Genomic DNA, 16,765 nt, shown 5'->3' with positions numbered 1-16,765 from the left:
TAACAAATGGGGATGACTGATAGGTAAAGTTTTTTAATCCCAGGTACATGTGAAAAATATATGAGAAGTAGCTGAGTGAGGTCCTAGCAGGAAGTGGTTTTGTCTCAAATGGAAAGGATAGTTTTGCTGTTCATTAACCTGGCCATTTTAGAGTTTTGGATTCTCTATAAGTAGATTGATGCTCAAATGTTACGGGTACAAAATTAATGGAATAGATAGAGCTTTTGATTTCTTGAAACTTCATTTGTTTTTCCCATGCTTGCAGTATTTTGAAATGAGAACTGAGATATTGTTTGGATGTTTAAATTGAAAATGCAGAAACTGGTATTGATGCACATAATGTATGTGTTCTACTGGGCTGATGGTATTTCTGTTTCTCAAAAAATTTAATTTAATTCTCAATTTAAGGTCCTAGTGACATTCATAGATGAAAGTTATGAAAGTAAATATTTGGTTGGGCTTGGGTCTTACGCAATTAGTGCTATGATGCACGTGTTTACCACTCACTTTATAGCTGCAGGTAGGTGTTAGTTTACTGTAATATAGAAACTATTGAGGGGCATTTTGCTTTGTATTGGGAGCTTCTTGTCGAGAGAATTACTGACTTTGATATGTTTTAATACCATTCCTGGCTAGCAGTTTTCTAGGTGAATTAACTTTTTTTCAGTATCACAAAAGATAAAGGTGTTATGCCAGCATTAATCCATATCTCTTCATGATGGTGGCCAAATGTATGCAGATGACACTAGCTTTGAGGCTAAATCTATCTTCAGCAGAGAGAATGGAGACAATTTTTTTCATTGTTCTACTTCTTGAAATGCAAGGGTAATTCTCTAATTGTTTTGGTTCACCTTAACACCCCCAGGCAAGGGGGCATGACAGATGCTGCTTAGACTTACAGAATTCTCCAAACAAGTTTGTTTTCTGTAATACTCTCATAGGTCAGATTTCAATCACAGGAAGTTGCTGGTCTCTGTTCTCTGTTGTTTGAAACAAAGAAGGTGGAGGTGAAATGTTCCTTTTCTCAGGTTCTTAATTTCTGCAGTCTGATGTTTGTTTGATTTTATTTTAAGTTTTTAGGTTGCTAGTTTTAATGTTGTGATAGATGACATACCATAGTATAATATGCTATTGGATTTGTACTTCCAGCATGCTATCAGCCTGCCAGGTTTCCTTGTAAGAACTGACAAAAGGTTTAATGACTTCTTTGTGAGTTGTTTTGTTTTTAATCCTAGGCAGATAGGCTGGAGATGCTGGGAGAATCTATGATTCACTTGTGCCAAGACTGAAAAGCAAAATCATTAGAAACTTTAAATGACTGCTTTTTCTCCTACTATCCAAAATAAATTACAGTTAAAGCATTTTGGGCTAAAATGAGGGTAACAGTTGGGTTTTGATGATTTAGCTTAAGTAATTTAGTGATCTTATGTGCGACTGCTTAGCTGTGGTTTGTGAAGACACAGATCACTATTTGTTGCCAGTAAACTTAGGCTGGACAGGCAGGACATAATGGTAGAGGGACACCTTTTTCAAAGGGTATTGGTAGAGTCCTTTAGCACATTGAAAAATACTGATCCTCAGTTTGAAAGGACACTTCTGACCATGCTTTAGGATGATTTCACTTTCCTGGCATTAACTTCTACGTTACTACGTCTGTAGTGGTGACTTCTATATTCTTTGGTTTCCTGGTTCTCAATCTATTATTATGATCATATGGTCAGCCGTATATAGACTATGTTATAGCATGTGACTAGTATTAGAAAGACTTTGAAATGTGTTTTGTGAACTTTTAATTTTAAGCTCCTATTTGCAAAAAAGCTTCTCCACAGCTCAGAGGCTATTCAGTGTAAACTAGTCAGTTACAGAATGTGTTTCTCTGGGTTTTGGAAAAATACAAAATAGTGATCAAATCATTTTCTTGAAGCTCCATCAACTTAGGCTAAGGGTGCCTGTTTTGTTTTTATGTGCTTCAAATAAAATAAAACCAGCAATTGTAAATAACTTTCTAGAGATAATTTGGCCAATCTTTCTGTCAATACAACCCACCAGAATACTAGCCAGCACAGGGAAAATCACAGCTGGTAGGCAATATGTTTCTTCCTCTGTAGTTAGAATTTCTTATTTTGTTTTGCAGTGGAGCAGAAATACTATGTTATCTGCCTCGTTAGTAATCTTCATTGGCTTCTAAAGATTTGGACCATTTACTCAGAGGTTATTAGCTGTTTGCTGCTTTAGGCATGTGATTTCATTAACATCACTACAGAATTGATAAAATAAGAATGGTCTAGCCTGGAAAGCCACAATGACTGGGGCTCCTCCAGACTGCTGAACTCCTAGGCACAGGACATGAGCATACTCCTGTGCTTGACAGGAAATAAGGAAAGTGCAAAAGAAAGTGTTTGTGGTGTTGGCACCTGCCAGAAAGGGTGAGCTGCTTTTCCCCATTTTCTCTGGGAGTGGGGAGGAGGAGAGAAGTGATGTGTTAAAAAAAGTGTCCTGTAGTGATTGATCCATCTCTTGGATCACTCTGAATAGTCTGCAAACACTATCAGAATCTACTGAGGTTTATAGTTTAGTGCATCAGGTACTGTTCAATTTTTTTGCATAATAGTTTCCAGTATGTTGCTGAAACTTACCCTTTTAAAGATGTTAAAACTTGTATTTGAATTTTTGACAGAACTTCTTTTCCTGTAGAATGATTTACTTCCTTGCCTGCAGCTGTGTTGGCTGTAGGAAGTCTTGTGTGAGGAGCTCCAGTGTATTGACAGAAACTCAGTTTGAAATTAGTTGATTTACCATTCAGAGAACCCTTTTTTTACTGAGCAAGGACCAAAGACTTCACAACTACCAAGTGGTTCCGGACTCTTGAAGTGTTTCTGACTGCTGTATCAATGATTACAATTGCAGTGTATTTAATGCAGGCAGAGGCATATGTCCTTTGTTTTGTGAGTGTATGAGTCATTGTTTCCAAAATCTTGGTGAGAAGGGCAGCTGACAATTGTTCTTTCCCTGCATTTTCAAAGAGAGGATACCACAAATGTACTGTGGTCAGATTCAAGTGCCCTGTATTTTCAGAAATTTTAATTTCCATCTAACTTTATCAAAGTGTGAAGATGACTGAATTATGTCACTGTCCTCACCTGGGTGTTCTACTGTATGCTAGCTACCAAAATGGTGATTTTTTAAATTATTTATAATAAAAACAGTATTCAGTGTCTGAGAAAGGAGAACATGGACAGGACATGATTAATGCAAAATTTAATGACACTCCTGTTCCTGTGCGACAGGAAGGCATCTCTGTAGACTGTGCAGCATTTTCAGCTGCCATTGGAGAATGTGTCCATATATTTATAACATACACACAATCTGTTTCTGGAGTAGCAGCTTACTCTCTCTGTGATAAAAAGCAGTTTGCCTTCTATGCAGAAAGCATTTTACATGGATTGCATTTAGCTCTGCAGTCCATCCAGCTTTGGGCACATAATAGTGATGAGCAGCATTAAACATTTTAGGGGATAATATCTATTGCCACAGCCTTTCCTTATGTATCTGCTGGCAGTCTTCCTCTGCCTTCACCAACTTCTCAAACCTGTCACTGATATCACATGGGCAGCACTGAGCAGAAATAAGCTGTTGTGTCTCAAGGAGCACATGCCACATTGGTAAAGGTTACATGCTGTACTTAGTTTTGAGAAGTTTCAGTATTGTTTTGCTTGTTGAAGTGGTGTTAATAAGCCTTAATGGTAATTTAGCAGTTTTGTCTTAGTGTTCATGCTGGTTTGTGCAATTTAGTTCTTACACTGTCAGCTAGTATCAAGTACACCAGGCACCTGCATTCAGCTTGAAAACACTAGTTGAGGCCTCCTGGTAGGAGAGGACTGAAATTAATGGCTTCCACTATAGGAATAAGATGGTTGTAGTTATTGATGGGATGTATAGATTTTGGTTGTTTGTGTTTTAATGTAGGAAATATAAAAGCTTGGTGAAAATTGTGGTTGCTAAAATGCTAGCTTTTGATCATCTGAAAAAGTAAAGATTTTGCCAAAGTGTTATGTTACATTACTTTCCTAAACAGAAATTAGAGGTCTTTTCTAGAAAAGCATTTTTCTAATTAGATCTTGTATTTTTACCTTTCCTTTCTAGCTAAGCCAGGTGGACGGGTGAAATGTCAGTATATTTCGGCTGTGGATAAAGTGATCTTTGTGGACGATTATGCGGTGGGATGTAGGAAAGATCTCAATGGCATCCTCCTGTTAGACACAGCTCTGCAAACGCCTGTTTCTAAACAAGATGACGTGGTTCAGCTTGAATTGCCGGTTACAGAGGTAAGATGTGGAGGGGGGGAGCAAAAACAGCTATGTAAATAACTGTGTCAGAAATACTGGAACCAGACATTTGACTCTGAGTTTCTAGGGTGATATTAACACCATGTAATGGAAAAGTTTCTTAGTTAAAGAAATAGAAAAGTTTCTTAGCTGTCATAGGGCCACAGCTTTTCACAGTTACCTGTATCTCAGACAAATAAGAGCATGCCTCAAGACCACATATTTCAGATGAAAAAAGTTTTTAGTGACCAGAGATAAGGACTCATTTCCCCATCTTTGTCAGTGCTTGTGTATGGAATCTAGATGCACTTCTAGAAGCCAGTCTGGCCTGTTAGGTATCTGTGATTTGTTGTTGCTTTTGTTGTTTTTGTTGTTAGAGTCTTTCAGGAAAGGAAAGATGAAATCAGGTAATATGGTGTTTTGTCATGTCAAGAATTATAGCTGGAATCTAAGTTTTCTAGCAAGGTCAGCTGGCCTAACAAAAGATTTTTTTCTGTGTAAACCTGGCTTCCCTTTTATGTTTGGATCAGCTGTAACACAGTACTTAGTGGTTTGAGCATTTAGTGTCGCTGTAAGAGAAACTAATGTAAACATTTCTGCTTAGAGTGTAATGCTTAGGATTTTGTTGCATTTTCTTATCCTCAGCATCGATGCAAATTATTTATGTGCTTCTGAAGTATTGAATAAGAGGTGCTTACTATGAATCAAGAATGTATGTTATATGTGAAGTTTTTACCTATGTGACTTGAGTAGGAGTAACAGCTCTAAAATGTTTCATAGAGGTCTCTGAAGAGAGCTTTCTGGGTTCCTCACCCTTGCTGCCCACTGGCATCACGTTTATACCCTTTGTGGGTTACTAAAGAATCTTGCTATGTGTGGCTGAGTGTGAAGAAAGTGTCAGAGGTCAGGATTTCCTTTCATAAGGTCTGCTGTGATGGGTTTGCAGGCTCATGTGGTTCAACACAACCTATAAGTTGGTGTCAGTTTTTTCGCACAAAGATTCTTTGGTTCTAAAGAATTTACAGACCCTAATTTACAGCACTTCTCTGTAAAGATTCTTCCTGTAGAAAAAGAAATACGGAGTTCAGTAGGAATAGCTTTGGGAGTTTCATCACCAGGGAAGTAAGGAAGGAGGCAAAACATTATCAGTCTCAAGTTCTTATATTTAATTTTAAAGAGATGGTAACTCAGACCTTGGAAAATTCAGTAAATATTAACCAAATATCATACAAACAGATCTGTACACCTCTTTCATCATAGAAAGGTCAAGAACTTTCATCCACGGAAGGGTGTTTAGTGTTTTTTGTCTCTAGAACTTTTCTGCAAATTTTTGCCCTTGATTTAAGTAATCTTTTAAGTAGTTTGGTCTGCTGGCAGTGCAGTGCACCTTTAGCATTTCTAATTGTCAGCATTAACAAGTTATGAAGCAACCTCTCTGCTGTTTTGAATTTGCCATAGAACACTAAAATTCAGGAACTGTCACAGTCTGTCTGTTATTCTTCTGTTAGAACCTGGGGCCAGTTTGCCTTATTTCAGTCTTTCTTCCCATAGACTTCCCAAGGACATAACTAAGGAGCCTTTTGGTCCATTCAGAAGTTTGTGGTTGTTTAAAGGACTGACCATTGTCCCTGGAAAATATTTCCCTATGTTTGCAATTTGAAGGAATTCCTGTAATATTTTTCAGATGTTAACGCAGCTAACAGCAAATTTAGAATACTCTGTGCCTTGCACATTGAGCATACCTTTAAATCTTACCTGACAAAATGAAGTTACCAGAAAGAGGGATAAGCTGGAAACAGATGAGACGAAAATGTCTATAAATGGATGCTTATAGTATTCTTTTCTAGCTGCGTTATTTCTGAGTTGTAAGAACTAACTTCTAAACTAGCCTGGGCTTTTCTTTGCCTCATGTTTGAGCTTCACTGTATTAGGACTGTAAGTAACTTACCTCTAATTTTATTGCAGTGTTGTTGTTTTCATTATTATCTACCCATTTGAAAGTACAAAGCTACTCAGAAAATGCAAGACTTTTGTTCTTGCTGTCACTTTTTGTCATTAAAACTGAATGAATCCTTTGGAAGAGAAGGCATTGGGCAATAGGTGTCTCCTCATTGCTTGCTTTAATAGATCTTTAGTTTTAGCCTCTGTGCCTGACTTGTTTAACATTTGGTCATATTGCCCTTGTGGGAATTTGTAGTAATTACTGTTACCATTGCTGAAGTTTATCTGTTGCCTGTGAAGTAAAATTTGGAACATCATACTAAGGTTTCAGACTTTAATGGGAATTATGCTGTTATAATATATGTAAAGTAGGATCTAGCTAAGGACATTTCTGAGAGTAGTGAAACAGGTGTAATTCCACTTGTAGTTACTCAGTGTGGATGCTAACTTTGCTTGCACGTCTGCATTTTAGGCTCAGCAGCTGTTATCTGCTTGCATAGAAAAAGTAGATGTTTCTAGCACAGAGGGATATGATTTGTTCATCACACAACTGAAGGATGGCTTAAAAAATACCTCACATGAAACAGCAGCAAATCATAAAGTTGCAAAGGTAAGAATTTCTCTTTGTACTATCTAACATGGATTCCCAAGTCTAATTTGTGTGTCTGCCATTGAAACATACAAAATCTGTGACTCAGTGTGGTGGGTTTTGTTTGAAGACAGTGGAATGTATTATCTGTTCCTTAGTTTTATGTGTGTACTAAGCTTCACTTGATAAGAGAATAAACAAGATTAGTTTCTTGCTGATCAAATCAACTAATAAACCCAACTGAGCTTAAAATTTGAAGTTACTGACTTCCCTTGTGTTGTGTTCGTGTTGCTTTTGTGTGTCTGTTGTTGTATTTCTTGATATCGCACGTGTTTGGTTTTGATTTTGACACTCTTGTGGTTTGTTTGTTGTTTAAATGATAACATTTTAAAACATAGATGCTTTTTTCTTATTTAGTGGGCAACGGTTACGTTCCACCTTCCTCATCATGTTTTGAAGTCTGTCGCCAGTGCCATTGTAAATGAACTCAAGAAGATAAATCAAAATATTGCTGCCTTACCTGTAGCATCCTCTGTGATGGATAGGTTATCTTACCTCTTACCCAGCGCACGACCAGAGCTTGGTGTGGGACCCGGGCGGTCTGTGGACAGGTATAGCAAGACAAAATAAGTGATAGATTTACCCCTTAGTTGTATCAGAATAAGCTCTTAGATGATTTTAATTTACTTGCCAAAGGTAAGTAAATTATCCTGTGCTTTTTTGCTCTTACACATACAACTGATTAACTGTTTAATGCACGCTGTACATATTACTGAATTTAGCAAAGCCATTGTGGGCACCACAAGACTATCTGAGTTTCAGCTTTAATGCAAATGAAGTTTGCTTTGCTCTTAATCCCAGCATATACTTTTAGAAAGGTAACAATTGCAGCCTTAAATACATGCTACATTGTATCCTGAAGTCAGTTGCTCTTCCTTCCTACAAGAAAGAGTCCTGCTTATGCTTTATGGTTCAGAAGTTTAGGAGGTTACCTTTGCAGACCATATATAGTCTAAACTCTTTAGTCACCTGCTACATGTTTGGGGTGGGAGAACATTTTACCTCAGATTGCTGCTTCATCTCTTTCTGTCCAAGTGATAATGTATACAGAAGCAAGTAACTCATAATTTTGACCTTCATAAGCTGAGACTAGTTAGAATACTGGTAAATCTTGTAAGTTTATAAATTATTCTTTCTTGAAAGTATCTGTACAATACTACTTTGCATGTGTATTATCATTTCTTACACCTCAAATAATTTAATGAATTTTGTTTCATCTCTTAGCTTTCCCTCCCCAAACCTTCAGGTCTACCTGTACCTCACCATATTGTATTTTGATTAGAGTTCTCCCAAGATCTGTCTCTTGAGCTGGTATAATGTCAAGTTAAGATAGCTCTTATGTGGGTGTTGCTAGAATTGATTATTTCCTTGGCAGGAAATGTTTAATATTTCCATTCTCTTACAAGACAGCAAAAATCTTCTGAAACTGAGAAGCTGAAACAGGAAATAAGGCACCTTTCCATCTAACAGCCCTGGTTCTTGGGAGAACAAAACTCTGTCAAGGGAAAAGAAAAACCGATACTTTTTTATGTGCTGTTGCTGATGAGGGACATGCACTGAGTGAAGGTGGAAAAGAGAGGAACTTCTTTGCTCTCTAACTGTTGAGTTGCAGAGGGGTTCATATTTTGGGATGTAGTAGTTTAAAATTCACAAGTATTATAGTATGTAGTGAGTGATGACTGGGGGGGTTGTACCATGTATTCAGTTTAGCCTAAAGTACTGCTTTAGAGTATTTTAAAATATGCACATTCATATCTGTTTAACTAAGAACCCCACATTTTTACAGTAGTTGTCATATTAAAAATATCCAACTCTCTTGCAGTTCTGTTGGGCTAAATTCTCCACCTGCCTTCAATGCACAATAGCTTTGGGTATCTGATGCTTTTCTGTAGGTAGATCAGATAGGCTACCTGGAAACTTATTTTGTTAATCCTGCTTTTAATGTCCATAGGTTGTTGTGTGGCTTTTCATTTTCTACTGAGGATGTACTTTAAGCACCTGAGGGAGGGAAGTTTGTAACCTTCCTGTAATAGTTAATTATAATTTTATATGCAAGTTATAGGTAACTATTTGTGCTACTTTTAATGGTTACTAAAGCACTGAAAGTCTTATAAATAGTGAGGATTTTTAATTTTAAGTGGCAATTTTGGGTAATGTAGAGTTTTTCACCTTTCTAGGTCATTGATGTATAGTGAAGCTAACAGACGGGAGACATTCACTTCATGGCCTCATGTGGGTTATCGGTGGGCACAGCCAGATCCTATGGCTCAAGCTGGATTTTATCACCAGGTGAGAGATTTAGTTGTTCTTAGTATTTGGTCTCCAGGTGGGAGGGCAGGGGAAAAGAGGTGGTGATGTTTTATATATGTTTTGTTTTTTTTTTTTTTTAATTTAGTGGATTTCTTCGATTATGCATAAACCATAAAACCTTCGTCATTCAGCTCTTTGTTTTTTAAAGTTTCAAGGGGTTTTGGTGCCTTGAGTTTGCTTGGGGGTTTTTTTGGGTTTTTTTTTTTTTTTGTACAGATCACAGAGAATACTGTTCTGAACTTCAGCATATAAAACTTTTTGAAATACCAGATCGAGCTGAGTTAACTGTAATAGAGATGAAGTTGGTTGTTATGTAGAATCTGTCTTTCTCCTTGTTAGATTGTTGAGTAAATAATCCTTTTAATATTACAAGTAAAGCAGAAAAAGCAGTAAACTTGGCACTGGAGTTCTCTCACTATACTTGCCTAGTAGAACCTTATTGTATCAGAGGTCCTAGATCACATTAAATTGTTAGGCTTAGTGAATAAATACAACCTCTGTGTTTTATTCCACTACTTTTGCTTATTTCCATTTTTCATTCCTTGAAATTATTTCTGCTTTGAAAAATGTTTATAACATGGATTTAGGTAATGATGACTGGGCAGTGCCTGTCATTTGACAGTAGTATTGTCTCTTTCATTCTGTCAGTTGCAAAGCATGATAGGTGGATGAAGTTTTTGGATGCTTTCCTAAACTTGTACAAAAGGAGAAAAGCAGGGAATTCATATGTTGGAATAGTATCTGCATATTCCCAAGCATATCTTGAAATGAGGTCTCAAAAATGCTAAATTTTAAGAGAATGGAAATTTTGATTGTTTTTCCTCAGTTACTTCAGCTAGTAACAACTGTTCTTTGCAGAGGAGTGGTAGAGAATACTTTGTCCTAAGAGATTGGGAGGAATGATTTTTAACCGATGTTCATCCAAGCATGTATTCTGCTGCAATTCTAAGTTTTTTGAACCTTGTGAACTTTTGCAAAAAAAAAAGAAAGTCGTTTCTATTCTATGTCTGTGGTTTGCATCCAGTGACTTGCATGAATGTTAGTTCTGGATCTGTTCTATACTAAGTGTATCCTTTTTTTAATGTGACATACTTCCACTTTGTAGTCTATAATTTGTGGCCTTTTATATGTTTGATGTGATGCTTCAGTATGTCACTAGAGGGAAAGAACTTGATCACCATGTTAAAAGTGTTTCATAGTACATAGCTATATAATTTCAAGTATTTCTTCCTATTTTCATAGCCTGCTTCATCAGGAGATGACAGAGCCATGTGCTTTACCTGTAGTGTGTGCTTGGTGTGCTGGGAACCTACAGATGAACCTTGGTAAGTTTAGCGATGTGTGAAGTACATTTAATTTTGTCCTGAAGAGATTAGAAATCTTCAAAGGACAAAAATCAACATATTCTGATGGTATTTCTGTTAAGTTTAGGACAAGTCATTGACAAGAATTGGATTCCATGGAACAAATCACAAAAAGATTTGATGTACTATATCACATTTCTGTATAATACTAAAAGAAAAAAAACATGTAGTTGGTTTTATTTCTTAATTTTGGTTTGCTGTTTCATTTTAAATTGTTCCTTGAGAGTTGTCAGCCAATACTTCTTCATGGGAATCTAAACTGAATCCAATCAAATTGATTGTGACTGGATTACATCTCTTTTCAGGTTCAAAAACTGCCATAGCTGTGTAGTGTTTTTATGTGAAGTTGTAGTATCCATTACTAGTTTCCTGACACATCTAAAATTGTGCATAGTGACAGAAACGTGGGACCTTACACTAATTAAAGGGTTCTTAATGTAATTTTTTCTTGATTAGTTGGTAGTTTATAATCTTTCCTTGAACACATCAGATTCCTGACTTGCTGAAAACTTTTCCTTGTAATATTAACTTCATAGGTTTTGTCTACTCCTTTCACTTAAAATTTTCAAGACCTTTTGTAGCTGTGTAATTGCTCTTGTCATGTCTCTGCCTTAGTTTTCTATCAAGATTAGGTTTGTTCTGTGCATCTTTGTCAATGTGACATTCAGGACTGTTTTCAGTTTTGATTTCTTAAATTGTGGCTATAGAACTAAAAACAGGACATTGCTTCTAAAGATACTCATAACATTAGAGTTTAATGTACATTAATTTAATCTGGGCTTTTCTTCATGGGGACATGATTGTCTACTGCCCGTAGAACAATTATTTTTTTTAATGGACTAGTTATATTAAGAGCATTGTGTAGATTGATCCATTTGAATATGAATGTGCACTGAGCAATCTAAGTCCTTAATACAGTCTGCTCTTAAGAATCAGCAGGGAGAGCTGTGTTAGTAACTTCAGAACTCTCTTGTATGCTTGACTGCAATACAGTTGGGTTTCAGCTTCACTTTTAGGGCTTAGCTTGTATATGCTGTGTGTAGTTTTCACAGTAAAAAATCAGTATTTTCTGTGTTTGTTTTTTTTTTTTTTTATCGGGAAAGGTCTGAACATGAGAGACATTCCCCAAACTGCCCATTTGTCAAGGGTGAGCACACTCAGAATGTACCTCTTTCAGTCACGCTGGCCACGAGTCCGGCACAATTTCCCTGCACAGATGGCACTGACAGAATAACCTGCTTTGGATCTGGAAGTTGCCCTCATTTTCTGGCTGCTGCAACAAAACGAGGAAAGATCTGCATATGGGATGTTTCCAAACTTATGAAGGTATGCAATATAAACAATCATTTTTCATCAACTGTTTACTGATCGGGCATATCCTCATTCAAAATCAAATACCCCTTCTGTTTTTGTTGTTATTTCTCAGGTCCACTTAAAATTTGAAATCAATGCATATGATCCCGCTATTGTGCAGCAGCTTATGTTATCAGGAGAACAGAGCTCAGGGGTTGACTCAAGGAGACCAACACTAGCATGGTTGGAAGATTCCTCTAGCTGCTCAGACATACCAAAATTAGAAGGAGACAGGTATGCCACTCTACCAAATGAGAAATATGAAATGCTTCTGTGTAAGTGATAAATGCCATTTAGCAAAGTCATGCTTTATGAAACGTAAGGTTGGTAATTTACTTTTCATGGAAATAATATTTTTAGTCACTCTGTATTTGTACACAATTCAACACTTGAAAAAGACTAATCTAAATTTCTATTTTTTAAGCCAGTTTCCTGCTGTTCCAGTTTTATACTCCAGTAGCAGAGAGATTGCAGATCTCATTGCTGCACTGTGCTCATGTTTCAGAGGCAGAGTAAAAAGAGAAAGGAATATAAGTTTTGGATCAGCTTTTCGTTTTAGTTATGGATTATATATTTCAGGTTTTGAAAGCAAAGGCTCCTCATGAACTTCTAGAACACGCTTTTCTCTGGTTGCTTCTCTGTAATTTCTGGTTATGTCATTCTGAAAATAACCTGTGTGAATGTGCTTCAAGGAATTTGTACTTCCTTGCATGTTTTTAATACATGCATACAGACTCTGAACAATAAGATAGTCCTGTTGCAAGGGTTTGGATAAGCTAGAAGGTATGCCAGCCAGTGCTTAGAAAGTGTGATGTGAGAAAAAGTAGTATTTCACTACTACTAGCAGTGCTTCATGCTGTCTGTTACTGGGAGCTCTTGTCTGGTCTTGCCAAGGCTCAATAGATTGAATAACTGTTGGAAAAATTAGAGTAAAAGTTGTCTAGGGAGTCTTGCTAGTTTTCTGAAGGTTTCTTAAACTTCAGTGTTAAGAAGAAAGTGACAATACTGCTATATGCCCAAGGATGTAATCTTTGGTTTTAAGGTTGGTGTGGTATCTACTGTAGTGCAGAGTGAATGTGAAGCTTGCTCTTCTGCTGACATAGGCAACATCAGCAACTGCTTGGATTCTTACTGTAGCTGTAGGACTGGGAACTCCTTAATAGTTTAAGAATCAAACCAGTTTTGAGTCCTGGATAAAGGACAGTGCAATCATATTGCCTAAAACTAAGCATCTTTCATTTCACTTCACTATGTGGGATTTACTATCACTTCTCCACTTAAGGGGAGGCTGGATCAGAATCAAAGTATTGAATTTTGTCTGCCATGTTGTGAAGTGAAGGTTCATCAGGTTTGGTTGGCCCCACAAAGATCTGTTTCTTATGGATGAGGAATAAGCATCCAGTTTGTTGAAGTTTGAGGATCTGACTTGGTACTGTGAGTAGTTATACCTGAAGCTGCACAGGGATTACTGTCTTTCCTGTGTGTAAGGAGTCTGAAATAGGAAATAATTCCTTTATTGGAAAAGTCAGATGCATGAATTATTTATATATTCTCTATATATTTATATATTAATTCTTAATTAATTATAAATTAATTATAAATTAATTATTTATGTATTCTTATATATTCTTAGTATATTCTCTACTCCGGGGCTTATTTCTCTTGAAAAGGTTTCTTGAACAGAGTCTGGTTTTACAACAAAAGGATCTGGCAGCATTTTTAAAACCAACAACACTGTTCATCTCTTGTTTCAGTACTAGCTACAAAATGGCCTTGTAGAATTGAAGACCAGTCTGTCAGCTCCACCTCCAAGAGACTCTTTTGAGGAATTTGAAGGTGTCAATATTATTTTTTAGATGTACTGACTGTATGGTTTCATTTTTCTTGGAAAGATTCCTGAGAATTTGCTTTCATTTTAATTCCATTTTTGCCTGAATTGTAGGAAATACAATAGTAGAATGAGACAAAAAATAAATCTGGTTTATTGGTTCAATAATGGAGGAAAACGTCTTTATGTTGTTAGTGTCTGTGATGAACTTGTCAGTGGGTGAACAATGCTGGCTAAAAGGAATGGCCAGTTATAGTAGACACTGTGTTTCTAATGAATTTTTATTAATGTAATTAAAAATAAGCATGCAGTTAGCATGTACGTGGGGTCATTCCTGCATTACTTTTTTTCCCAGTGATGACCTGCTGGAGGATTCAGACAGTGAAGAGCATTCCAGATCAGAATCTGTTACAGGTAGGTTATATCTGATCTGTTATATATGTAATAGTTTAGAGGGGAAAGGGGAAATTGTTCTTTCAGGCTTTTGAAAAACCCCTGTCAAAGCCAATGATATTATATTCACTGTATAAGAAAAAAGGAAAAGGGTTTCTCTTGAAAGGAATGCCTGTATTTAAGTTGGTGTGGTGGAGAGATCACATACAGGAGAGAAGAAAAACTACAACTTTGTTAGTTAATAAATGTCCTACTTGACAACAGGCATTGCTTATCCTGCTGTCAATAAAGCACACAAACCAAGATAAAAGACCTTTCTTAGAACAGGAACAAATTACAGCTACACAAAACCCTTTAAATTCAGAGGATTGCCAGAAAGAATTCGTGTGTCTTGACTGTTTCCCTAAGGGTATGCACTTTGATAAAGTATTTCTCCCTGAATAAAGATTTTATATGGCAGCAGAACAGTGCTATGCATGATGTTCTTGTGTTATTTTCTTAGAGGTTGAGTCAGAAATTTTGTGGGAGGGATGTTTATTTTCTATAATCTGGTTTACGTCTCTGAGTAAGGATCAGCAAGTGGAGAAAAAAAAGACCATGAGATGTAGGAAAAGGTCCTTTTTTTCCCAACAAACAGTAGTATATGCAGTATGATTCCTGTTTTGTCTTTTGAGCATTTGTATTATGTTAAATGTTTTTGTTTTAAAGGGCATACATCACAAAAAGAAACAATGGAAGTCAGCCTTGATATAACAGCTCTCAGCGTTCTTCAGCAACCTGAAAAACTTCAGTGGGAAATTGTTGCAAATGTTCTGGAGGACACAGTTAAAGATCTAGAAGAGCTTGGGGCAAATCCCTGTTTGGCCAACTGTAAGAGTGAGAAGATGAAGGAAAAACATCTAGAGCAACACAACATTCCCTTTCCTTGTTTATTAGCTGGAGGTCTGTTAACGTACAAATCACCTGCTACCTCTCCTGTTAGCAGTAACTCTCAGAGATCACTGGATGGCTTAAGTAGGACTCGGGGTGAGAGTGTCTCAGAGCAGGGATCAACTGACAATGAATCCTGCACTAATTCAGAACTGAATTCCCCTCTGGTAAGGAGGACTTTGCCTGTGTTGCTGCTCTACAGCATTAAGGAGTCTGATGAAAAAGCAGGAAAACTCTTTTCACAGATGAACAATATTATGAGTAAAAGTATACATGATGATGGTTTCACAGTTCCACAGATCATTGAAATGGAGCTGGACAGTCAGGAACAGTTGCTGTTGCAGGACCCCCCTGTGACTTACATTCAGCAGTTTGCAGATGCTGCAGCCAACCTGACATCTCCGGACTCGGACAAGTGGAGCTCTATGGTTCCCAAGCCTGGGACTTTGGTTCAGTGCCTGCGCCTGCCCAAGTTTGCAGAGGAGGAGAACCTGTGTGTAGATTCAATCACACCTTGTGCAGATGGAGTTCATCTGTTAGTAGGACTGCGGACTTGTCCTGTCGAATCTCTGAGTGCAATAAATCAAGTAGAGGCCTTGAATAATTTAAATAAATTAAACTCGGCGCTATGTAATAGAAGGAAGGGGGAACTAGAATCAAGTCTTGCTGTAGTGAATGGCACGAGTATTGAGGTAATCCAGCATGAGGCACCAGCTGATGTACCAACTCCTTTAATAATTCAGCCTGAACAGAGAAGTGTTAGTGGTGGATACCTAGTGCTTTATAAGATGAATTATGCCACTAGAATAGTTACTCTAGAGGAGGAACCAGTAAAAATCCAGCATATCAAAGACCCCCAAGACACAATTACCTCAATGATTTTGCTCCCACCAGATATATTGGATAATCGAGAGGACGACTGTGAGGAGCCTGTAGAGGAAATACAATTAACTTCTAAAAATGGCAATGGGAGAGAGAGAAGATCTGAGATCTCTACTCTTGGGCACCTGGTAATAACTACTCAGGGAGGATATGTAAAAATACTAGATCTTTCAAACTTTGAAATTCTGGCCAAAGTGGAGCCACCTAAAAAAGAGGGCACCGAGGAGCCGGATATGTTTGTCTCTGTGATATACTGTTCGGGCACAGACAGATTATGTGCATGCACCAAAGGTAAGATTTTTTTGTCAATTTTTTTTTTTTAATTTCCGCTTTTACTGTATTTGGATTATGTTACAGAACTTAGAATCTAAATTTCCAATTCCACTGAATTTACATACAGTTTAATGATTTAGGAAGCATGTATGATTAAATAGTTAATGCCTCACCTTAAATGACAGTTTTAATCTCTAGTATGGCAGTAACTCTTGTGTGTGTCTTAATTCTTCAAGAACACAGGTTTTCTTAAGTCCAAAACAAATAAAAGTCATTCTTGTATGTAACTATTTCTATCATAAAGTAATCCCATTTCAGAAAAATGTCTTCTGTCTGTAATTGATGACATTCAAGAGAGCAGAGAAGATAATGCTTTTAGACCTTAACCTAGTGTATTTTTATTCATGTTACATGCTGCCTTCAGCTTTTTGCAATTAGGATTGTACTTTCTTGAGTGTTAGAGCCGGACTATCCATGCAGGATTCTTAAGTCTTTTATTCCAAATGAACACAAGGCA

The 16,765-nt window shown here is 37.0% G+C and overlaps 1 protein-coding gene across 1 annotated transcript in view; it reads left to right on the top strand.

Annotated features, from left to right (window-relative positions):
- LOC136358551 (baculoviral IAP repeat-containing protein 6-like) overlaps positions 1 to 16,765 on the top strand; it is a 65,549-nt gene that overhangs the window by 11,533 nt on the left and 37,251 nt on the right. The window contains exons 2-10 of the mRNA XM_066314427.1: positions 4,144 to 4,325; positions 6,739 to 6,876; positions 7,273 to 7,466; positions 9,093 to 9,204; positions 10,468 to 10,550; positions 11,693 to 11,915; positions 12,016 to 12,176; positions 14,126 to 14,184; positions 14,872 to 16,266. Coding sequence (XP_066170524.1) covers positions 4,144 to 4,325; positions 6,739 to 6,876; positions 7,273 to 7,466; positions 9,093 to 9,204; positions 10,468 to 10,550; positions 11,693 to 11,915; positions 12,016 to 12,176; positions 14,126 to 14,184; positions 14,872 to 16,266 — 2,547 coding nt within the window. The remainder of the gene's footprint in view (positions 1 to 4,143; positions 4,326 to 6,738; positions 6,877 to 7,272; positions 7,467 to 9,092; positions 9,205 to 10,467; positions 10,551 to 11,692; positions 11,916 to 12,015; positions 12,177 to 14,125; positions 14,185 to 14,871; positions 16,267 to 16,765) is intronic.

The sequence above is a fragment of the Sylvia atricapilla genome, chromosome 3 (genome assembly GCF_009819655.1).
Source record: "Sylvia atricapilla isolate bSylAtr1 chromosome 3, bSylAtr1.pri, whole genome shotgun sequence".
Taxonomy (NCBI): domain Eukaryota; kingdom Metazoa; phylum Chordata; class Aves; order Passeriformes; family Sylviidae; genus Sylvia; species Sylvia atricapilla.
This window is presented reverse-complemented; position numbering and strand designations above follow the sequence as displayed.